General features: G+C 40.3%; 1 protein-coding gene across 2 annotated transcripts; it reads left to right on the forward strand.

Moving 5' to 3' along the window:
- Positions 1–1,409: 1,409 nt before the first annotated feature.
- On the forward strand, positions 1,410–24,661 carry LOC111875541 (putative fatty acyl-CoA reductase CG5065). Of its 2 annotated transcripts, none has more exons than XM_023871874.2 (9): positions 1,410–1,580; positions 5,391–5,589; positions 7,019–7,267; positions 11,146–11,291; positions 12,559–12,668; positions 15,998–16,190; positions 19,823–20,062; positions 22,652–22,804; positions 24,307–24,661. In XM_023871874.2, exons 2-9 carry the CDS (start codon positions 5,401–5,403, stop codon positions 24,440–24,442), a joined length of 1,416 nt encoding a protein of 471 aa, XP_023727642.1. In that variant the 5' UTR covers positions 1,410–1,580; positions 5,391–5,400; the 3' UTR covers positions 24,443–24,661. The 2 variants fall into 2 exon arrangements, with proteins under 2 accessions (XP_023727642.1, XP_023727641.1); XM_023871873.2 differs by having other exon boundaries at positions 1,411–1,580; positions 22,550–22,804.
- The last annotated feature ends 357 nt before the right edge of the window (positions 24,662–25,018 follow it).

A 25,018-nucleotide genomic window follows, 5' to 3' on the forward strand; every position in this document is an offset into this window, starting at 1 on the left:
CTTATATACATAATCTGTCAACCCTGTGCACCAGCTGACATCAGACTGCAAATTACACAGTAGCAATGCAATGAGTTCACTTTATCGCCACCCGGTAGCAATGTCACCCATTAACCTGCATTCTTGAAGTGATACATAATGCAATATTATATGGCATGCTTTTTTTTTTCCTTTGGCACTACAGTCCCAGTGGGCCTAGGTCTACCTCCATGAACTTCTCCATTCACTTCGGTTTTTCTAGATCTTACATATACGGGAGGACTCCTTGGGAGAGTGATCAGCTCGTCGCAAGGCCTCTACCTGTAGACAGACACAGAAAAACGCACACAAACATCCATGCCCTGAGTGGGATTCGAACTCACGATCTCGGCTTCCGAGCGAGCGAAGACAGTGCATGCCTTAGACCGCTCGGCTGCCGTGACCGGCTAGATGGTATGCTTACAGAGTTCAAAGGCTGGTTTTTACATTGAAACAAAGTTTTGCCTGCGTATTTTAATAAAAACATGTTCATGAGCTCAGATGTTTATATTAATAACATTTATTAAGACTTTTCCAGTATGTTGTATATTTCAACACATACTGTATTCCTAACAGTTCATTGAGATCATCATATAAAGAAGAGATTCAACTTTGCTGACAGAGCACTATGCTCTCATGAACGTCTCCTATACAGAAATAGATTAGATTTACTGAAAGCTTGGAAGTTTAGGCACGTGGGAGGCATGACTTAAATAAAAGAAATTTATCATATCATCATCACTAATTAAAAACACTTATGATCAAAATATTGTAATCTGCAATTAGAAATACCATTTGTTTAGAAGTAAATAATTTAAAAGTGACTAGTAATAACCTTCGGAAATATTCATTATATATTGGATTAGAGGTTGAAACAACAGTAACTGTGATAAGTAGCATCTTCTGATAAGAAATGTTGTGCAGTCTGATAGAAGCTCAGGGACATTTTGGAGAAAAGTAGTCTGTTCATCTTCAGGGTCAAAGAGCATGCCAGAGAAGTATCCATGTTCCGATACAGGAGAGAAAGGAACTCCAAGAGAACTAGTGAGACTGTAACCATTGTCTGAAAGGTCTTGGATAGAACCAATAAAAGATAGAGAATGAGTTAGCTAACTTCTTAATCCTGAAGATGGAAGCAGTACATTCCCCTGAAACATTGGTGAATATCTACCAGGTTGTATGACATTACATGTCTGAAGTAAATATTCATATATCCCCAAATGAAAACTGTTGAACAGGATATATGCCCACACAATAAATGACCTAACAGTTTTATGCTGTTTCAACATAGTACGAGAATTTTTATACAGTACTTCCTGTTTGTTGGAATAACAATTGTAAAAGTGATTTTAACCCACAGGCTATTAGTATTTATACATGGTAATGACTGAGTGCCCTTTACTGACGTCTGTGCTCCAAGAACATTCTGTTAGGTACATGAATGTGCATAGCCACAGTTCTGGTGTGCTTCGGGTCTGAGTAGAAACATTTTGTCAAAGTCACAAGAGTAGGTCTGTGTGTGTATACACGCGTGCATCCATATAGAGAATTGGAGTAGTAAGGTGAGTGAGCCAAATTCACATAGGATTGGATGAATACTACAGCTTCATACACTTGATTAATATTGTTAAGTGGAGGGGGCTGTGCGTGGAGAGAATAACGGTTTCTACATCAGATGATTGGATCTATTTGTACTTCGGTAACAAATTATCTTAATCCACTGGACTATAATGCTATCGCTATTCTAGACACATTTAGTTCAACGTTGAACACGCACTAGCATTCTCCGTCTTCACTAGAAGTCTCCTGGCAACTTCGGTTACAAATTATCTTATTCCACTCGATTATAATGCTATCGCTATTCTAGACACATTTAGTTCAACGTTGAACAAGCACTAGGAATCTCCGTCTTCACTAGAAGCCTCCTGGCAACCTCGGTTACAGATTATCTTAATCCATTCGATTATAATGCTATCGCTATTCTAGACACGTTTAGATCAACGTTGAACGCGCAGTAGGATTCTCCGTCTTCACTAGAAGAGTCCTGGCAACTTCGATTACAGATTATCTTAATCCACTGGATTATAATGCTATCGCTGTTCTAGACACATTTAGTTCAACGTTGTACACGCCCTACGATTCTCCGTCTTCACTAGAAGTCGCCTGGCAACTTCGGTTTCAGATTATCTTAATCCACTCGTTTATAATGCTATCGATATTCTAGACACGTTTAGTTCAAATTTGAGTAGGCACAAAGATTCTCCGTCTTCACTAGAAGTCTCCTGGCAACGGATCTCAACACAGAAAGTAGCATTTCAAAACACTAGGAAGTCTTTTTATTATTTCGTCTTCACTCTGTGCTCCTCTGTCCTAATCTGCACAATTCTCTAAGGACGTACTCCATTCCTGTCTTAGTACTCTCAACTGCATTGCAATCACTGAAGTTATCTAAGTAAAAGTCAAAGTTACATTACAACTGACTGATAGTTGGCCATCGGGGGCTTACGACCAGATGTTTAATACTGTCAAACAGTTGAAGGCTTCTTTATGAAGGGTGCTCTCTCTGACAAGAGGACGGGTCTGCCCTTTGCCAGAGTCACAGTCAGCAGTAATGAATTTGTTGTCAGCATGTATAGTTTACGTTGTGCGTTCAAGTTCTAAGGTCTCCGATTTTTTTCTCACACAATAATCAAACAAACAATTTGAAACTTCTGTCACTTTTCAACGTAATCTCCCTGCAGCCATACACATTTTTCACAACGTCGACGCCATGATTCCATGGCCGCTATGAACGCTTCTGTAGGAGTCTGTTTTGACCACTGGAAAATCGCGCTTTCTTTCAGGATAGAGAAACGGCATCCATGTCTCATCCATTGTCACAATTGACGAAACAAAGTCCCATTCATGCCTTCATCACGTTTCAACATCGCCTGGCAAATTGCCATGCGCAGCCTTGTGGTTGTCCGCCAGAATTCGTGGCACCCACCTGGAGGACACTTTCCGCATTCGCAGGTCTTCATGCAGGATTGTGTTCACAGATCCCATGGAAATGCCAACTTTGGAGGCGATGTTTTCCACACTCAATCGGCGATCCTCCAAAACAACTTACTCAACTCGCTCGAACATGTTATCAGACCGGCTGGTGCGAGACCAAGATTGTTTTGGTTCGTTGTCACACGACGTTCGGCCTTCTTTGACCTGTCACACCCACGAACGCACATTTTTCACATTCATGACACCATCACCACATGTCTCACTCAACTGGCGATGAATTTCAATGGGTGTCGCGCCACGCAAGTGGAGAAAACGAATGATTACTCACTGTCCTTGTAACGAAAACGTCGCCATTTTAAGTATGAAAAACACACCCTATTCTCGCCGCCACCACTAGAGTTCTGTGTGCCGTACAGTGCTGCCATCTCTGTCACGCATTCACAAAGAGTGCACACGTATTTTAAACTGAACCGCATGTGTGTATCTGCTCCCAGTCCTGAGAAAAAAATCGGAGGCCTTAGAACTTGAACGCCCCTCGTACATTATACATGTTATTAAATGTATGCATATAAAATATATACAGGGCCTCTGTCAGTCTAGACACAGTACAGCGGATCGTGCCCTGTCACTAGTAGCTCCTGCTGCAACAGGAGTCACATAGTCTATAGTCACATCGAGAGGCCTATGCTTGACCGCCGCCAAGTTTAAGCCTTTTATATTTCCGTAGTCAGGGTTCGCCTTGTTCAATAATACCAACATTTGCATTTTCAAGATTTTGTATGACCAGCTTATTTTCTGCATTATTTTGTTATTGACTCATATATGTACGGAAGTTTGAAAGCCATATGCAAATCACGAATCTGTGCACGCCTTGGAAAATTGTCACTGGTGCGGAGGATATTATTTTGCAGGCGCTGCAATTTAAGATGGTGATTATCTGCCGCAAAATTCCCAGGCGGGCAAGCAGAAGTCATTATACTCCTAAGAAACGCTTTGTGGAGGGTCAATTTAATGTTAGTGTTTAATCACTCACTTTTCAGTAGGGATTATATTCTAATAAATGTCCTGAAGGCCATGACTTCGATTATTTCTATGTGTAATTTCCAAGTAAAGATTACACCGAGATATTTTACGCTATTTACAAATGGAATATTTCGTCCATTCAGTGTAAGATGCAACTCAGGTGGTCGATGACTGCGAGGAAAGTACATTCTCAGTGGCTTGTCTTTATTTATTTTAATATTTTAGCTCTCAGACCTTGTCTGCATTGAGCTGAGACCACGCTGGAGTTTTCTGACAAAAAACGCTCTTTTCGATCTGTCTTGTACGGACAAGTAACGTCGGCGAAGAAGTCTAGGTAAACACCAGGTGTTTTTTTTGGGGGGGGGCATCATTTATACACAAATAAGAACTCCGTGCTTTTAGTCCGCAAGTGAAATATACCGACCGAGCGACCACCGCTTGTCAGCAAAGTTAGCATAGACGGTATCGCGTGGTCAGCGCAAAGAATCCCCACGGCCGTTAATTTCGGTTTTCTAGACCGGAGCCGCTATATCCCTGAAATAGCTCCCCAGTTATCCTCATGATGCTGAGTGAATCCAGTTCCAGACCCCGTTCATTATTTTCGTCACATAAGTCAGGGAATGTGAACTGATTATCCAAGTAGCAAGCAATTGCTTTGGCTTTCTCGAACGGATGAAATTTAAGACATGAAGGACCATGAATAGCAGTTTGTGCCCTTGGTCCATTCTTCTGTAGGAGGGATTTCGCAATGGGCCAAATAGCCTGAGGTGTGACTTCAGTGATAGCTATTTTTATTTCCCACCGTTCAAGTGCCTTTTTACGGATCATTAGTCTGATTTATTTCGTGACCCAAGCAACTGCCCTTTTACACGCTGGATCCCTGGTTTTTTGCCGCAGTTTTCTTAGCCTCCGTTTCTTTTTCAATATCCGATCCAGAACAGAAATTCATTGATTATGTACGAAAGTGTAAGTTTACTGGTCGCCAGCCTATATGTTGAAGCAACAGAAGCTGTAAAGACGCGCGCTGCTTTATCGACTTACACCTCTCAGCTAATTTTATTTCTGGGTTCTATTATTTACGAGCCAGAGTCATGTTGGATGTCACAGTGGAGGTAAACATTTCTATTCTTGTAAGGAATAAAACCCCAGTCTTTTAGTTTGTAGGCAACCACAATACTGGTTTAAATAATCCCCCTCCATTCTGAGATTTAAATCTTTCCCCTTCTTTTCTTTGTTTCAGAACTACCATTCAAATATATTGATTTGATATTTTAACTCGCATTTTATCATATCTTATTCCATTGATCATTTAGATCAAACAAAAGCGTTCATAATATTTTAAATATTTCTTTCAGGAAGACGAACATGGCAACTATACCTGAATTCTTCCAGGCTAAAAATATATTTGTTACTGGAGGAAGTGGCTTCATAGGGAAAGTGTTGTTGGAAAAGATACTTCGCTCCTGTCCTGATGTGGGCAACATTTATATACTGTTACGATCAAAGAGAGGGAAAGATCTCAAAGAAAGGCTCACGGATTTAACAAACTTACCGGTAACATATCACATCAGAATATTGTTTGGAAGTGGAATTCGGAACGCTGACTTCTGTAGTTGAATACAGAGTTGTTTTTCTTGGATGCTTAACATATTAAAGAATGAAGGTCTTAAATAATATTTAATAATTTATTTCATAATTTCAGGAGAACGCACAGCACCTCTATTACAAACGAAGTTATTTAATCATGTTTAGGGAAACATCATTCTCATTGTAACCTTCTTCTGGACCGTGGCCTATTGCAGGTTCAAGGCTCCCATTCATCTCCCATTTGTTTCCCCACAAATACGTATTTCTGTTAAGTAAATAATTGCCAGATATAATATTCAGAATATCAATATATTCACTTCTTTGAATATAATGCAAAGGTATTAATTTTATACCAATTACTCAGTGACTGTTTATAAATAATACGGTTTAAACAAATCTTAAGCAATATGGTGTGAAATATCCCATGTTTGTGTATAATAAAACAAAGAAAGAAAACAAACTCCGTGGTTTTAGTCGGCAAGCGAACTCTACCGACCGACCTACGTATCGCCGTTTGTCGGCGAAGTTAGTACCAACATTAGCACACAGGGGATGTCGAGTGTTCGCGCAACGATACCCCAAACAAACCAAACAAAACTCAGTGGTTTAAGCATGAAAGCGAACTTATACCGATCGAATAAACACACTACTTCTCAGAAAATATGGTAACGGGCGGAATCGAACCCGGACCTCCGGATCTGTAGCGAGGAAATCTGACCACTAGACGACAGAGGTGGTCCAGGTTTAGAGTAGATGTTTATCTTCTTGTTGTAACAGGAATGAAATTTGGGGTCTTTGAGAAAGAGCAAATTCTTCAACAGCTGAATAACTACTATCCCACAGCAAAGATCCCACGCCATTACGTGTAATTATCTCAGTGAAAGAGATTTTTTTGAGAAGCTGATATTCGGCTAGTCAAAAATTTCTGACATTTCAAGGGATTTTGAGGTTTATATCCAAGTTTGCAACATCCTGCCACCAGTTCCTGCACACGTCTCCCCCAAATCCTGTTTCATTAATCTCCATTTTAATGCTATATTGAAACTTTCATGTAGAAATGCCTAGTGTTCTCTTTCCTTCAGATTTCCTAGCACAATTCTGTATGCATTTCTCTCTTCTTCTACCTGTGCCATATGCCCCACACAGGCACACACCTCATTCTCATTATTTTGATCATCCTGATAATATCTGTCAACGAATGTTAAGTATGAAGCTTTTATTATGAACTTTTCTCTGGATTCCTGTTACTTCCTCGGCCTTAAGAATAAATACTCTTCTCAGCACCTTGTCCACTGTATATTCTTCCTTCGAAGTTGAAGACCAAGTTTCACACTCATACAAAACTGTATGCTTAGTTAGTCTTATAAAACTGAATCCATAATTTTAATGTCTACAGCTGTTTGATGTCTTGAGGCAAAAATATCCTGAGAGTTTTAAGAAAATAGTGCCGGTGTCGGGCGACTGTATGGAACTGGGGCTTGGTCTGTCACCAAGTGACCGGCAAATGTTAGAAGAAAACGTGTCCATAGTGTTTCATTCGGCTGCCAGTGTCAGATTTGATGATACCCTCAAGTATGCAACACTCATAAATGCAAGAGGAACGCGGGAAGTCATGTTAATTGCAAGAAAAATGAAGCATTTAGAGGTGAGTTTCATGAATTGGAAGAAAGAATGTTAAGATTTTTAGCCTTCATGAGTATATTTTGCTACACCATGTTATTGCACTGTAGTATAATTCTTGGGAAGTTTGCTGATCGATTCACAGAGCATGTAGGAAATAAATCACCATAGGGCTTTATTTTTATTTTGTACGAGTACATTTCATATTTTCTGTTTGTGACTGGATTTTCCCAATTACATTTTCATCATTTTCCAGAAAATGTTATCAAGAGAAAATATTTATTATTAATTGCTCGTTAATTTTGAAAAATTCATAGGTGAAACCAAGAATTTAGAAGCTGGGATCATGGGTGCTAGTTAATCCAGGGTAGGGAATGGGCACCTGACACATTGAATTTTTAAAAACAAAATCGAATTTACAAACAGAAGGAAATATTCTCTGCATTAGTGATAAAAATCTAAAGCAAAGGAAATTGCTGGAAATAGTTCTGTGTTTCTGAATGTAAATTTGTGAAAGAAATTCTTCAGTTCCCCCATTCGGGAGAAAGAATTCTGGAGGCACAATGGCTGATTGCTTAAATAATTATCAGTTTATTTATCTGACAATTTTTTAAGAATCTTAATAGCGGCAGCGTAGTTGGTTGAGGGGCTAAGATACAAGCCGGAAGGTTGCGAGTTCAATTGCTGATGAGTTCATTGAATTTTTTCTTTCAAATGACCTAATCCTTCCAGCCGCACTATGGCCCTGGGGTTGACTCAGCCTATAACAGAAATGAGTACAAGGATATGAATAAATAATTTTCCTCGGGAGTAAAGCACAGCCGGCGCCAAAGGCTGGAAACCTTACCGCCATCTTTGAGCCAATTATCTAGATAATGTGGGAAACCTCAACGTCTCACAATCCTATGGGCCTTCACGGCCTGTGACAGGGATAGCTTTCCTGTTTATTTTTTATATGTTGTTACTACACAGCTGAAAGCTTTTTCAGTTATTATAAAATTTATGTTTACAAAATGGATTCCATGCACTCAAAATGAGATGAGAAATTTTATGTGTGAATTAATACTTAAATAATCATTTCAAGTAGTAACACTTTCTGAGAAGCTATGAAAAGAAATATATTTGAATGATATTTACATCCTAATCAGGTCATACAAAATTGAGTGGGGTCAATGTAATGAGCTGTCATTTTCTTGGGAGTCGAAATGGTTACAGAGTTTAAAGATTAAATTTGGGTGGGTGGATGACACTCAAGCACGTCCGAACTTATGTACTAAATCTTACACAGTATTTAAATCAACAGTCTCTGCAGAAAGGCACCTGTCTTCAAGTTCACAGGCTTGAATGATAATCGTTACCCTCCATATTCTATTAGGCTGGTTTAACACTAAGAAGTGCACAAAAGTTTTGTGTTTCCCGGTTAGAAACAAAAGCGTGCAATATTCATTTTTGGAGATCTCAACTGCTGGTTACTGCTGCGTTAATTGAATAAAGAAGGACATTGGTTCTCGAAATGCCCTGCTTAAAATTTATGAACTCTGCATATATCAGGGGCACGCGATAGGGTAGTTGGTTGAGGAACTATGCTACAAGCCGGTAAGTCGCGGAATCGAATCCTGATGAGGTGCATTTTTTTCATTTACCTAAACCTTCCAGCCGCACTATTGCCCTGCAGTCGAGTCAGCCTCTCACAGTAATGAATACCAGGAATATTCTTGGAACATTCTCTGGGATAGAGGGTTGCCGGCGAGTAGGGCTGACAACCTTACCGCCGATTGTCTATAAAATGTGAGAACTTAACGTCTCACAACCCTGTGGGCCTCCACGGCCTGTTACAGGGATACCTTTACTTTTACTTACTTAAGGCATATATCAAGGTTTACAATTTTGAAAGGAAGATCAGCTGTGCACCCTGGTCTCCCATCTCTCTTTTCTCTCAAAGCCCTCAGTCTTACAACTAAACGAAAAATTTGTCCCAAGTCTCACCTAACTTAAAGAATTTGAATAACTCATTAAAACTAAATTGATGATGGCTACAGTTTTTAATTAGTTCCAGAAGAATGTAATTAATTTCTTTCATATTAATATGATTAAAAATATCAAAAGTATACATCCAAATTTTGACCGTTACTGGTTATAGAGCACCTGTGCTTATAACATTTGTATGGAAGTAGGGAATTGAAAATATGCTGTTTATACTTAGTAAAGAAATATATGTACACATGAACTGTCCATGGTTTTTGTAACGACAACTTCACCACAGCTGTTGAGGAATATCAGACACAAAGAATCCACAATAGGCATGTACTCAGTACTGTCCATCAATAAGTACCAGAAAGAGGGGCATTTTAGTGTGTTTCATCACTAGACACAGGTAATGAGAGGCAAAACGTGGGTGGAAAAACGCTGTTGGAAAGCTGCATCACAGTTCACTTATCACTAAATGATGAACTGTCGCTTGCTTCAATGTTCTCCACACAGCAGTGTGGCAGACATTGACAAGTCTACCATCTCTACCATCCAGTAAATTCAGCACCTCAAAAGTGGAGACAGCAGCAGGTAATTTCATTGCTGACACTCGTTAGCCACACGCTCCCACCCTCATCAATATATCATGTTTTTGATGAGGATCAGTTTGACCCCAAACAGGGTAAATAATACAGACACATTTTAATCAAATTAGAATTCACATACTATGGTGGATGTTAAAATGTGGTTTCAGTTTTCTGTTAGTGTGTGATATGATGTAATTGATGGGCAGCTCACTGGACCATCCTTCTTCATGGGACAACTGACAGGTGCCATCTATGTGGAGTCTTTGGAAGATGAGCTGCCTGTTGGAATATGTCCCTTTGATAACAATGGCACGAACGTATTTCTTATATGACAGGGACCCACATGTCATTTGACACGTGGAACATACCTGAATCGGTATATTTGTGTTCAGTCGAGTGGCCATGCAGTCCATAGAATCGGTTGTGGTCACTGGATCTCAATTCCCTTTACGTTCATGTTCAGATATATATGAAATGTCATGCTTTTGATTGAGAACTGAGCTCACTCGAGGTCTTAATTCATTGCGCTGTCAATGCAGCCACACAACAATGACCATGACACTCTTTGACGCCCTAGACATTGCATTGTGAAAAAGAAAATAAGGAATATCAAAGCTGAAGGTGGGTAATTTTGAACATTTTTGCAACTGTTGAAATTCAGGCTAAGTAAAATCATGCACACAGTCACAGTAGCCGAGCGGTCTAAGGCATGTCCTGTCTTCGCTCGCTCTGAAGCCGAGATTTTGGGTTCGAATCCCACCCAGGGTATGTATGTTCAGTATTTGTGTGTGTGTGTGTGTGTGTGGGTTTGTCTGTGTTTGTGTATAGATAGAGGTTTTGAAACGAGCTGATCACCCATCCAAAAGAGTCCTGCCTGACGTCTAAGATGTAGTAAACCGAAGTAAAACGGAGAGTTCCATGGAGGTAGGCAAAGGCCAAAATTGGGGCTGTAGACCCTCAAAAAGAGAAAAGGTATAGCGATAGAACAGCAGTTTCATGTGGTTACGAGTCATAAGTGTTCATTAAATCCAGTTATCAGTCCAAACCACGTGTACACTCACTAACCCAAACAGCATTATTGAACTGTACATGAAAGCAGAATGAAAGATCTCGAAGCTGTTGGCGTCGACCACTTGAAAGAGTTATCTAGGAAACCGCTTTGCAGGGCTGAGAAAATACTCGAAGAATTTCAGTTGGCCTCTGGTTGATATTTGAACTGGAAGCTTATATGATTCAAAATAAATAGATCTGAATTCCCTTTAACACACTGGAATGAAATGAGACTTCCAAATTTTGCTTGTGGAACTTGAATTTTAAACTTATGTCACTGCACTCATTTGGTTTCCAGGTTTTAGTTCATATCTCAACGGTTTACTGCATCTGTGACAGAAAAGTTGTGGAGGAGGTCATCTATCCACCCCATGCTGATTGGAGAGATATTATCAACATTGTTGAGAACACCGATGAACATATGCTCGATGTTCTGACACCAAAGTAAGTTCTGTCTTTAATTCAGTGTTCAAGTATAAAGTGCCCTCTTGGGCTGATTAAAATAAACGTAGTTTTGTAAGTGTCTCAGTATATATTTGACCCGGGCTCAATAAAAGTGATAATAAAAAAAACATTATCCTTAGCTAAAGATGAAGCTATCCCTGTAACCGGTCTTGGAGGCCTATAGGGTTTTGAGACGCCCAGCCTCCAACATTTTCTAGAAAATCCGTTGACAGATGGCACTACGTTTGTGAACCTTATGCTTTGGTTGGCCGGCCTTTCCTCACAGGGAGATTCTCGGTATTCATTAATGTTATAGGCTGAGGAACATCGTGCTGCTGGAAGGATTAAGTCAATTGAACAATCGAATGACCTCGGGAATCGAACCCGCGACCATCCGACTTGTAGTCCTTATCAGAAATGAGTAGCAGGGTAAAGCGCCTGGTGACTTCTCACCTCAAATTAGTTCCGAGGTCAAAGAAACATTGATCTATACATCCACTCCCCCATACGCCTTCATGGCATACTGCTTCAGTAGTTAAGCACACGGACTTTACCACTGAACACAATCCTGAACCAGTTTCATCCATTTCTCATCTTCAAAATTTATTCCCTACAGTATATCTTCAGTTTCTTTCTTTCTCCTTCATGCTGTATGAAGTAGCCGTTAGCTGTTGTCTCAGAGCGCTTGCCATCAAAATGTGTTATGCATCCTAACTGAATGCACAGCCAGGAATAGAACCTACATTTCGATATCCTAACAACAATGGGAGACATGTGTAACTTAGTAGCTTCCTTTTTACGTATGTAGCGGACATAAATTTCACAGCATTTCATCCTTCTTAGGCCATGTATTTCTCTAATTTTTTTAAACAATTCGTAATACATGTTCTTTTTCCATAGTAAGAAACCAAGATTTATAATCATACAAAATAAATGACAAATCCTTTCCTTCCATATTCTAGTATTGAGCATTTTGGAAACTGGATAAAATGACAACAGATAATTCAGAAATTGTTGTCATGTCATTTATGCCTCTAAATTACAGGTAGTCCTGGACTGTCCTGATGATACGTACATTACACAGCAAATTAAGAAATAATTTTTATTAACCGTCATCTTGTCTCAGGTTATTATGAAATGAAAAATCATCAGAAAAATGTTCATTTTTCGAACTGTATCATATACTTCATCAATCAAGGTACGAAAATATTTGTACTCGTACTAAGAAATTAATATGTCTTTGGGGTGTATGTTTATTGCATTGCAGGATTCTAGGGAATCTTCCAAATACATATGTATTCACGAAGTCACTGGCAGAGCATGTGGTCAAAGATCTTGGAGAAAACCTGCCAATCGTAATAATCAGACCTTCCATAGGTAAGTAGCTCACACAATAAACAGGAGCGTAGAAGTTAATGCAGTTCAAACTGCAGACTTCTCAAAAGTAATATTTGTGATTTTGCAACGCCCGTCTATGTATTGATTTCTTTCAGACGTAAATACAGTATGGCACCCACTATCTAAAAAGTCACTGATCAAATGCTTTCCAGACTAGGGAGCTTCTGCATTTGGTTTCCTGAGCAAAAAATTTATATCATGTAGATTCAGCATTTGAAAATATTTACTGAGATCTTCTTGATCTAAGGAGTACTTGAAGTGGAAAAATGAGAGCCAGTATTATCACCTTTTTTTTTCCGAAGAACAGTGTTTAATCTTTTTAAACATATTGTGACATGTTGAGCTATGGATGACGCCCCTCCCCCCCCGCCAGCCGTGATGCGCCGAGCGAAGCCGAAGTGAGCCGAAGTTAGCCGAGTCCTAGCATCCTGGTCGCTAGGCAACGCGAGTCAACAGCGATGACGTCACCAAGTGCAGCACGGGTAAACAGGATTGCGAGAGACGACGGTGGTAACAGCGGTTACTCCGCTAGCGTTACTAGCAACACAGCGCCAGGCAACAAGAGTGCGTATTACGTGGCTGTTTTCTGTATGGTCCGATCGAGGCTACATGAGGCGCAGCGAAGGCTATTCACAGTTAGTCCTGGAGCTACCTACGAGTTAGTTCCGAGTTAGCCAGCAACTAGTCAGTTGTATTGTGGCATTTGGAGTGTACTATTTGTGATACTGCAGATAGCAGTAATCGTAAATCTGTAATTTGGGTGATTGTAAGTGCGAATGTGAAATAAAATTCGCAATATAACATACGGCGTGAAGTTATTTGTCGCGATATACGCCCGATACGCGACAATATGTTGCAAAAAAAACTGTCTCTTGCATTTAAGAATGTTTATATTTAAATTGTTCAGAGTTATAATCTTTGGGATTTCAGTTCCTTCTGAACTTTGTGACTTCGAATACCAGATCCTACACAGTATATTATTAAGAGCATTAATAATTAGTCATCATCATCAGTAATCTCTCAAGACGACAGGTCCACAGTCTCTTCCAAAACAATTCCTCCACTTAATGCGATCTAGAGCTTTCTCCTTCAAATGACAGTATCCTCTTCTGTCCCCAAGGTCATCCAGCATCTTCTTACGTCTTCTTCCTCGTCTTCTTGTCACTTCTATCCGCCCATCTATCTTTCCTTCGATAGCTTCTTTTAGAAGGCAGTTTCTGCGTAAAACATGACCAATCCAATTAGCCTTCCGTTTTCTTATTTCATGTAGGATATTCCTCTGCTCACTGACTCTAATTAACACTTCTTCATTTCTCACATAATCGGTCCAACTGATCTTCTCCATTCTTCTCCAACACCACATTTCGAAACTTTCCAGATGTTTCTGATCTACTGCCCTAAGTGTCCATGTTTCAGCCCCATACAGAGCTATGCTCCAAATGTAGCATTTCACTAGTTTCTTCCTCAAATTTAAGTCCAATTTGCTGGTAAAAAGATTCTTCTTCTTGCTAAATGCAGCTTTTGCCATGGCAATCCTGGATTTAATTTCACAAGTACACCTTCCATCATCTGTTAACAAGCTACCCAAATATTTAAAACATTTCACATTCTCCACTTGTTTTTGGTCTATCTTTATTGTGACTGGGGTTGGTTGTCTCGAAATTTTCATTACTTTTGTTTTCTCCACATTCATTTCCATGCCATAGCACCTTCCAATTTCAATTAGTCTATCAATCATGCCCTGTAGCACAGTTTCTTCCTTAGCCATTAACACAAGGTCATCTGCATATTTCACAGTTTGAATAATTTGCCCTCCTACTTTGAAGTCACCGAGCCCATCCAGAGCTTCCTTGGTAAGGCATTCGCTGTACAAGTTGAACAGAATTGGTGATAAACAGCATCCTTGTCGAACTCCTCTTCCAATCTGCACACTTCCTGTCTCCCCCCTGTCCAGTCGTACTCTAACTTTCTGATCCATGTACAATTTGCTAATCAATCTTCTTTCATGCCAATCGATACCTGTTTCTTTCAGGATCTGCATTAATTTGGTCCAGTTTACCCGGTCAAATGCCTTCTGCCAGTCTATGAAGCAAACACACAGTTCTTCATCTATCTCCAAAGTTCGTTCCGCTATAATTCTCATCATCCCAATTGCATCCCTGGTTCCTTTTCCTCTTCTAAATCCAAACTGATCTTCTCCAAGTACATCCTCTATTTTCCTTTCAATTCTTCTTTTAAGTATCTTTGCTATTATCTTTGCTGTATGTGCAATAAGACTTATTGTGCGATGGTCGCTGCATTTTGTAGCTTTTGTCTTTTTCTTTAAGGCAATCATTGTAACTTCTGTAAAGTCCTTGGGCCACTCTCCACTTTCATATATGGTGTTCATTAGTTTTGTCAGTGTTTTCAAACCACCTTCTCCCAGTAACTTGAGCACATCTCCAGGTACATCATCATCTCCTGTAGCCTTTCCTTTCCTCATTTCCTTGATAGCTTTTTCCACCTTACTTTGTAAAATATATGGTCCTTTCTCGTCTGTATCTACTTCTTCTTCCGGTTCAACTTCTAAGGTTTCTGGCCAATTAGGTCGATTAATAGTTCTGTAATATAATTTTCCCAAGTTTTCAACACTTTCCTCTGATCTACTATTCTATTCCCCTGGGGGTCTTCGATGCCAGCATTTTGAATCCCATGATTCTCTTTCCATCCTAGTTCTTTTGTCTTCATGTACATCAAATCATAACGTCCCGTTCTTTGAAATTCCATAATCTCATTACATATCTTCTCAAGATATTTCTTTTTGGCCCTGTCCGTGGTCCTTTTCAATTCGTTCCTCAGTTTCCTGTATTTCCTCCTGCCTTCTTCATTGTTGACATTCTTCCATTTCCTTCGCTCCTCCATTTTACTCATCATCCCCTGTGTAACCCATGGTTTTCTTGCTATCTTCTCAACTTTACCAACCAAATCACTGATAGTATCTAACATGCATTCTTTTATATCGTTCCACTGCGCTTCAGCATTTCCGCTTTCACCTTCAATTGCACCGAGTTTCTCTTCTAGGGTCTCTTGCACGCTTTGTCTTTGAGCATATAACTTCTCCAAATCCCATCTGGGTCTATCACCTTTCCATCCCACTGTCTTCCCATGATATCGCACACCATTATTGCTATTTGATTGTGTAGAGAGTTGTGTGTGCTGTGGGAAACAGCAAACACAAGACTTAAAATAATCGTTATTATGTGTGAGAGTGCATGTGTGTGTCATAATCTCGACAGTTATAAAAGCTACTGCTTTGTTTTCTTCAACAGTAATATCCTCACTGAATGATCCTTTTCCTGGATGGATAGAAAACTTCAATGGCCCAGTAGGTCTTCTGATAGCATCAGGCAAAGGAATTGTTAGAGTAGTTTTTGGCAGTCCAAACGCAGTTCTGGATTACATGCCAGTTGATGTTGCTGTAAAGCTCATATGTATTGCAGCTTGGGAGAAAGCAAGATCAGGGTAAGTTCTTCAATTGGAATAAACACTACTTGTTGATAGTTTTAGTTCTCCTACTGAGTTGAATCCTATCTGTTAGCAGCCTCCTTATCATCAGTGGAATGTGTCTGCTCTATCAACTTTATAGTACACAGCATCAAATTCTATGGTGACTGAAAATCTTTAATTCGATTAAATAATTTGGCATCTAATTATCCGATAATTATGAAAATGTTCTTATCTGATGGAAAATATTTCTGTATATATCTCGTTATGTATTTCTTCAATAAAAGTATCTATCTTGAAATTTAATGAAAATTGTTGGAAATCTCATTAGTGTCGAATACTCTTGAAACTAAACAAATGGCAACTGTACCTCTCTCTAACCAACATTCAATATTCAAAGACCAACAATTATGCCTATGTTTGTGTCTTTCAAGGATAATACGGTAAATGAGTCCATCCTCTCTGTGACATATGGCCTAAAACAGTGTGTCTAAAGAGCACAACTGTCAGCTCGCCCTCCAGATGTCAGCTTTCAGAAGCTACTCCATTCTCCCATTTCTTCCGACTCATGTTTTATGCACTTTTTATGTTAGAATGTTTGCGATGAAAACTAACTACAAAACTCCGAATTCATGTTATGCATAAGCATGCATGAACCTCTTTCTGGGATCTGGTGTAGCTAAATTTGTATAGCGACTAGCTATGGGCTGGAGACCCGAAAGTTCCGTGTTGGAGTCCCGATAGGGCAAGATTTCTTTCCTTTCCACGTCGTCCAGACTGGATCCTGGGCCCACCCAGCCTCCTATCCAATGGGTACGGGTGTGAACGTGACCAAGTACCTCCAACTAATATCCAGGTCAAAAATACATGGATTTATATTTCCTCTCCCCTATACATCTTCATGGTCTAGAGTTAATTAGTTAAGGACAGGAACAACTAACTTGGTTCTGTTCTTAATCATTCAGCTGTTTTCTTAATTTTATGAGCTACGTAAAAAATGAAAAATGATATTATATTGTTTGAGTCAAGTAACTCATGTACTGTATATTGTTCTATAACTTTTACTCTCTACTGATGCATATACAGCTCAGTAGTAACTATTTCATACTTTTCCTTGTAAAGGAACATGCAGCTAGCTCACTTTATTGTATTGTTTCTCTTATCATACTTTTGCAAATACATTTGCTTCTACAGGCCGATTATCTTGAATTTCTGATTTTTGAATCTTTTATTAGATTGAAATCAACGGGAGAGCCAATTCTTAAAAGTTAAAAAAAAAAAAATCTTCACTTCTTCCTGTAAACATGTCACTTCTAAATCCACTGTTAATATTTCCATTCAATTTAATTATTTTCATTCAGTTAATTTAATTTTGGAATAACAAAAAGCCAAGAATAAGTGCCAAGGATAAACAAAGCTTACACTTGCATTTGCAAACTCATCTATTCCTAAACGCGCATGTAAGAATAGAAGCCAATAGACTCTAATTGTAGTAAAGTGCAAACAAATCCATTCGTGAAACCCAGAACCCATTATTATTCGTCACGGTAACCCCTTTACATGAGAGTATTAAGGCTTATACATATATATTTTGTAAAATTTCCTACTTTGAGTTTAATTCTCAAAAGATACACCACTGTCGCCACTGACATACTTTTCAGTTTCCACTGTATGATCACAATAGTATGTCTGATTCATGCCACTGCCACTATAAGCAGTCATGACTTGTGTCTGATGTTTAGAAAAGAAACACGATCATAGAGGATGAACGACAAAACTACCTCCAACCTGAACATACGCTCAGATGTTAGATTATTCCAAAGTTTCACTGTGACTTCTGCAGCTATGGCTCGCTCATTGATTACAGATGTTTCTTATTGCTAGTGTGCTGAGTTCGAATACCTTCTCATCGTTTCCAGTTAATATTCACTGATCAACGTACCATTTGATCCTGTAAAATGTGAGTCATGAAGAGCGTCACAAAAAGAACACAAATACAATTAAACGTACTGTGGGAGCCAACCACACTGAATTAAGACTTGGTCGAACAGCGTGGACTACGACAGCTCCAAAGGACATTTGTTAGCGCGCCGTCGGCGACAACAGATATCGCGGGCCTCCGACACAATCACAGCTGATAAGAAACGGCTTACACCCAGCTGAAGACCGAACTTGTGACACGTCTGACCCACTCGAGAGAGCAACTCATCCGACAACTCCTTACGTTCGAGAAGATGGACAACCACAAGCCGTCCCAGTTTCTTAGGTACCTCAGGAGCCTCGCCCCAGACGACTTCTTCCGTAGCATCTGGTCCGGCCGGCTACCTCCTAATGTCCGGGCTGTTCTTGCAGGCCAGCCCGAGGGCGATGTGACCGCCGCTGCCCGCTGTGCGAACCGCATCGTCGAGGCCGCACTTCCTGGTAGACATGGGTCCAGCCTCTACGTGTACCCCCGCAGGCTCATTCCACGGCACAAAGAATGCGTCAACTACCACTTCTGTGCTGTTAACGGCACTACCATCCCCACATACAGATGGCTGCCCCTGGTATTTAGAGCAGAGGAGCACGCACGTGTGGAGGCGGGTTCGTATCTCTGCGAGTCACAGGAGGCAACGTAAAGGGAGCCCAGTACCTGGGGCTATAACCGGCTCACCCACTTCCTCGGGTATATAAATACGGGGACCTGGCCATCCAAGTTCGGGAAATCTAGGATCTCAAACAATAAAATGTGGTCGTGGGTCCCGCGGGACTCGGGCCTAATTTGACTGCGTTGGCGAGGCCCAGCAGCATTTGTAAACGACAGACCCATCCTCCAGTGCAGGGAGTATGTTTACTTAAGGGCTATGACTGCAAGTGTTCATTTGAAAAAAATTGGTGGTGAGTCTCAAGGGGATTGTCGCCAAGATGAATTCACTGGCAGTAAACTACTGCCGCAACGTAACTCTGACTCTACCTCTGACTCTGGCTCTGGCTCTGGCTCCGACTTCGACTCCGACTCCGACTCTGAAAATACATGACATAGAAGAAGGCGAAGAAAATATAAGAGATTGAAACTTGGCGGTGTTGAAGCTTGTGAGAGTTCAGGAGACTAAGCTACTGCTGTGGAACAAAATACGTAGGACGGGAATGATCTACTTTGCAAAGCCTGTACTGACAGAAGTCTTGTTTATAGTGCGGAAGGTAGAACTTTCAGTAACATGTTGCAAGTGTGATAAGTACGCTTGACATAAGGCAAATCATATTCATAACAGAGAAACATACCTTCTCGTCAGAGAGGACGATACGTAAGGACTATTACCGCAGTGGTTCAGCTGAAAAAAAATATCTGATAGTGAGTCTTAAGGGGCTTGACGCCAAGACGAACTGATTGGCGGTAAACAGCCAGTCGTTAAGTAACCCTGACTCTCCCTGATTGACTCTGACTCTGAGCCGTAGGACAAAACGAAGTTCCTCCCTGTGTTCAATCTAGCAAAGATAAATATTTGTTATAAAAATTTACTGCCTGTTAGTCTCTTCAAGTATCGACAGTCCCTCAGTATCTTCAGGAAGTAATCTGAAATTGAATCCAAGCATTGTTTATTAGAATCTAGTGTCTGCGTTCCAGAGATATTTTTAATATGCTCAAAACTTGTGCCATTTGTTTTGTACAGTAACTTGAACCCTGCAGTGTATAATGCATCATCAGGAAAATTGAAGCAAATAACCTTAAATCTATTACTTGATATTGGTCTGGAAGTAATAGCAGAGAATCCTCTGGGCAACATGTTGTGGAAGCCTTCTGTCTACATAACTGACAACAGAATTATATATTTCTGGATGATGACTCTTTTGCACTTAATCCCAGCAATACTGGTTGACAGCCTTCTCAAATTTGCAGGAAAGAAACCATTGTAAGTATTATACAATGCAAATGCAGATTTTAAAACTTAGAATTATGATCCTAGTTTCTGGTTAATTTCGATTACTCGTTTAACAATGTTACATATGTTATATGGCATCAAATGAAAGATATGTCAATTTGGAGGGATATAAAAGGAAGTTGCCATTTATTATGTGAAAACCCTGCCCCATTATACGCACTGAAGGGCTTAGGAAACTACCTAAGACAACTGTTGGCATAACTAGCCCCTGGATTGAGAATTTAACCTTGATATTCGTGTCAAACATTCAACTGCAAAATTCAGTATAACCCGATATCCCCATACAAATACAAGGAGCTTTCATTATATAATGCCTCCTATTTCTTTAATGAAAACTACAACAGATACAGAAAGCATAATAACGCAGTTAAATAGAGCAAGATTTCAGCTACTTACAGTTATTTTTCCACATAATCACCACCATTCGCTATGCACTTTTGCCAGAGATGAACAAGAGCCTGTATGCCGCGTCCGTAAAAGTCTGCGCCAGCAGAGGCTAGCCACTTAGAGCTGCAATGACAGCATCGTTGTCTGGAAAATGTTGCCCACGTAGTCAATCTTTCATAGGCCCAAAGAGATGGAAGTCTGAAGGTGCTAAATCGGGGCTATAAGGTGGATGTGGTAGGACAGTCCAGCCAAACTTTGCAATGTGNGCAGGCTGCAGGAAATGCAACAAAATCACACCCGCCTATCCCAAAAGACCGTGCACATCACTTTCCCTGCTGATGGCTGTCTCTTGAACTTCTTTTTTCTTGAGAAATCCAGATGTCGCCACTCCATGGACTGTCTTTTGGATTTCGGCTCATAGTGGTGACACCACATCTCATCTCCGGTGACGATGCTGTCCAGAAACTTGTCACTTTCAGCCTCAAACTGGTGCAACAGGTCCTGACAGACTTCCATTCGATGAGTTTTTTGGTCCTGTGTAGGCATCCGCTGGACCCACCTGGAACAAACTTTGCGATAATCCATCTTCCCCAACATCATTTCCAATGCATTGCAGCCGATATTAAGCCGTGCACACAGTTCCCTGGTCGTCATTTGCCGATCTGTACAGATGAGCTGATCGAGGAGCTGTTCATTGTGAGTGGCAGCTGAGCAGGGGCGCCCAGGGCGTGGTTTGTCGCGCACTTCACTTTCGCCAATGTTGAGACGCACTACGCACCGCCTCACTGTATCGTCTCCGTCCGCCTTTAGCAAGCGTCGATGGATATCAGCGAGTGCAAATTATTCGGCAGTGAGAAATTCTATACCACATCTCTGTTTCGTACGCACTTCTATGTCAGACGCCATTTTGGTAGACTGCTCTGCTGTCGCTATCTGTCGCACGAAAACAAAACTAACAGTATATTGACGAGAAGGTTCAACCTATATTACGACACCACCAACATCCAGCTCAGACGTTACATATTAACACAAAAAAATATATATGAGGCATTATATATGGAACGCCCTTAATATGTGCTGAACATCAGTGTATGATAGAAATACTTTGTATATACTGTAACGTGTTTCGTTACTGAATATGCCGTAGAGATTGTTAATTGGTTTATTGAACAATCTACAAATATCGGCTACAATTAATTATCACAATATTACCGGTTTCCACACTTTACAAACCCTACAACAAAATCTCTTAACACTATCTTCCAGAGTCTTCACGCATTAATAGCGCGGCAGCTATACAAGTCTCGCTGAATTACACACTCCAAATAGAACTGGTTATCACGAACTCGCACACGCGTCGGTAGCTCGTAACTTGCGAACTGAGAACTCGTTGATAACACACTCGCTCGACTACTACTGAACTCGGCGACTGCTGCTATATGTCAACCCGACTCGGCGACTGCTACGTGACAACTCGCTCGTAGCTGCTGTGCAGTTCCCTTATATAGCCGCAGTGTTGCCTGTTGCGTGCCACGTCACAGTAGGAAGCGGTGCCGCATCACCGTGTTTGCGTATAGCCTAGCAACGCTGTCACCTCGCGCCGTCTTACGACACCGCGCATTGCGCGTTACGTTACCGTGCCGAGGGGGGGAGGGGAGCGCTGACTCATCCGCCACGTCACTGTGGCATGAGTTGACACGTTGCTGCTGGGTAGGGAGTGGTTCTCCATTGCGCAACATGTCACAATATTTATATTCCAGAATTCTTGCTTTGTTTTGCTGATAACCTGTGTCATGATGTTCCATATATATACAAATGAAGTATACAATTCTAGCAATTTCCTTCTGGGACTTACGAAATAAGATGAAAATAAAATCTCACAACACTATTTTTAAGCAACTGGATTTCTATCTTAAACAGTCTTACAAATCCAAATACTTCTGTTATTTTCCTGTTTGAGACATCATGCATTATTTATTATAATCTTTGACTGTTATAAAAAGATAATTTAAGTGCAATTAATTTTAAATTTCACGAAGGTTTAAATTCAGGTAATGTGTCTTATTTCAGATTACTAAGAATTCAAAAACGCATTTTCTTAGCATCGATGGCACTCTTTCACTTTGCAAGCAATTCATGGCACTTAAAGAATGACATGATGTTGTGGCTTAGGGATCAAGTCCTTGCAGCTGACAAAGAGTTTCAATTGAAGGGCGTCGAATATGCTGATGAAAAAGAGGTCTTTGCTTCTGCTACGAAAGGAGCATTAGTGTATTTACTGAAGGAGCCTGAAGACAGGACACAAGCAAGAAGACTTCACACAAGGTAGAATGCACAACGGTACTAGTTGGATGATTCCCGTATACAGGTCGCCAGATGGTTATTTTCAGTTCCTTCTTCCACACCAAATAAATATTTGGATAATATCCGCTCTTTATGATAGGGATATCTTACTTATTTACTCATGGAGCTGAGCCCTTCTTGAGGAGCCGCCAATTCTGCAGCTACTCAAAAATGTCCCAGCATTTTATGGAACCCGAAGGTTCATAACCATGTTCACAAGAGCCCTCCACTGGTCAATATCCTGAGCCAGATCTATCCAATCCATACCATCCCATCCTCTCTCTCTAAGATCCATCCTAATATTGTCCACCCACCTACATTTTAGTCTTCCCAGTGGTCTCTTTCCTTCTAGCTTTCCCACCAATATCCTATACGCATTCCTCTTCCCCCATTCGTGCTACATTACCTGCCCACCTCAATCTCCTTGTCTTTATCGTTCTAGTTATACTTGGAGAAACCTACAAGTTATGAAGCTCCTCATTATGCAGTTTTCTCCAACCTCCTGTCACTTCATCTCTCTTTGGTCCAAATATTCTCCTCAACACCCTGTTCTCAAACACCCTCAGCCTATGTTTCTCCCTTAATGTCAGAGACCAAGTTTCACACCCATACAGAACTACAGGCAAAATTATAATTTTGTATATTCTAATTTTTATGTTTTTGGACAAGAGACAAGAAGACAAAAGTTTCTGGACTGAATGGTAGCAAGCATCACCCGAGTTCAGTCTCCTCTTAATTTCCTCCTGAATCAGGTTTTGATTTATTATCGTCCTTCCCAAATATTTTAACTGTGCCACAATTTCAAAACATATGTTACCCATCTTTATGTCATGATTTTGCCCTGCATTCTGGTGACGAGAGAGCAACATATACTTAGTTTCCTCTGTGTTTACTCCTACACCAAACTCCTTACTTGCGTCAATTAAAGTTCGTGTGTTTTTCTTTATGGTATCTACATTATCACCCAGTATATTCACATCATCGGCGTAAACCAACAGCTGATGTTTCGCGTTTAGTTTTAGTCCAACCTGGTTTCCCTGGACCTTCCTAATTGCATATTCTAAGGCAAAGTTGAAAAGGAGTGATGATAAAGCATCTCCTTGTTTTAGACCATTCTGGATAGGAAATTTATCAGACAAGTGTTTACATAGACGGACTTTACTATACGTTTCGTTTAAACACATTTTAATCAACCTAACTAGTTTCATGGGTATTCCAAACTCTATCAGAATATTGTACAATACTTCCCTCCTAACTGAATCGTAGGCTTTCTTGAAGTCTATGAATATCTGATGTACTATCTCATTGTACTCCCATTTTTTCTCCAATATCTGACGAATGCAAAAGATCTGATCTGTTGTTGATCAACTCCTCACTGTAAAAATCATTATATTACGAAAATGAACACGTAGGGATATCTAAGAAATATTGTATTAAAATAGAAAAATTCTCACATGACTTTATTTTTGTATTTCTTTCTGCAGATTCTGGTGGCTGGATACAATTCTACGCGTTGTCATAATTATTTCCCTCCTTTGGATTGTGTACTATAGAGAAGTGCAAGAGCATGTACTCGCTAGTATCTGTACATTTGTGAAGAGTATCATACATGGTGATTGACTGGAAGCATGCACATAACTTTCTGTATAGTGCAAAGATGCACACAGGGTGATCATGCAGGCAAGCAATACTGATATATTCTAATATACTTGAAAACATAATGTTGAGCTGTAATAAATGTGTGTAAACATGCATAATGAAGAGTTATTTGTGGCTGATATAATTTACTGACTGTACTTGTAGAGACTGAAAATAAAATTGGAAATTAAAGGAAAACTATGGCTGCAGCATTGTTGAATGTTGTTAAGTACTTAACAAAGTTAGCGTATAGTACTGTTACCAGTAAAGTGAAATATGTGGCCTCTGTAACGTTTCTTCTCTTTCCTTAATTTCGGACTGGCGTAGTTCTGACTCCGACATTGCAAAGTCAGTGGCTGCTGAATGTGTCCTGCTGGGTAGCTACGGTCCCTTCGGGTGGTACACCGTTACAGCATAACCCTTGTAGCTAATCTCTGAGCCAATCGTACGCGTTCTCCTCTGCTATGAACTTGTCGTCTTCCAGACTGAGCTCAGCAGTTCAGCTACGTCATCTGCGGTTCGCCATGATTCACTTCCAGACACTAATCTTAGGCTGCT

The sequence above is a fragment of the Cryptotermes secundus genome, unplaced genomic scaffold (genome assembly GCF_002891405.2).
Source record: "Cryptotermes secundus unplaced genomic scaffold, Csec_1.0 scaffold468, whole genome shotgun sequence".
Classification (NCBI taxonomy): Eukaryota; Metazoa; Arthropoda; class Insecta; order Blattodea; family Kalotermitidae; genus Cryptotermes; species Cryptotermes secundus.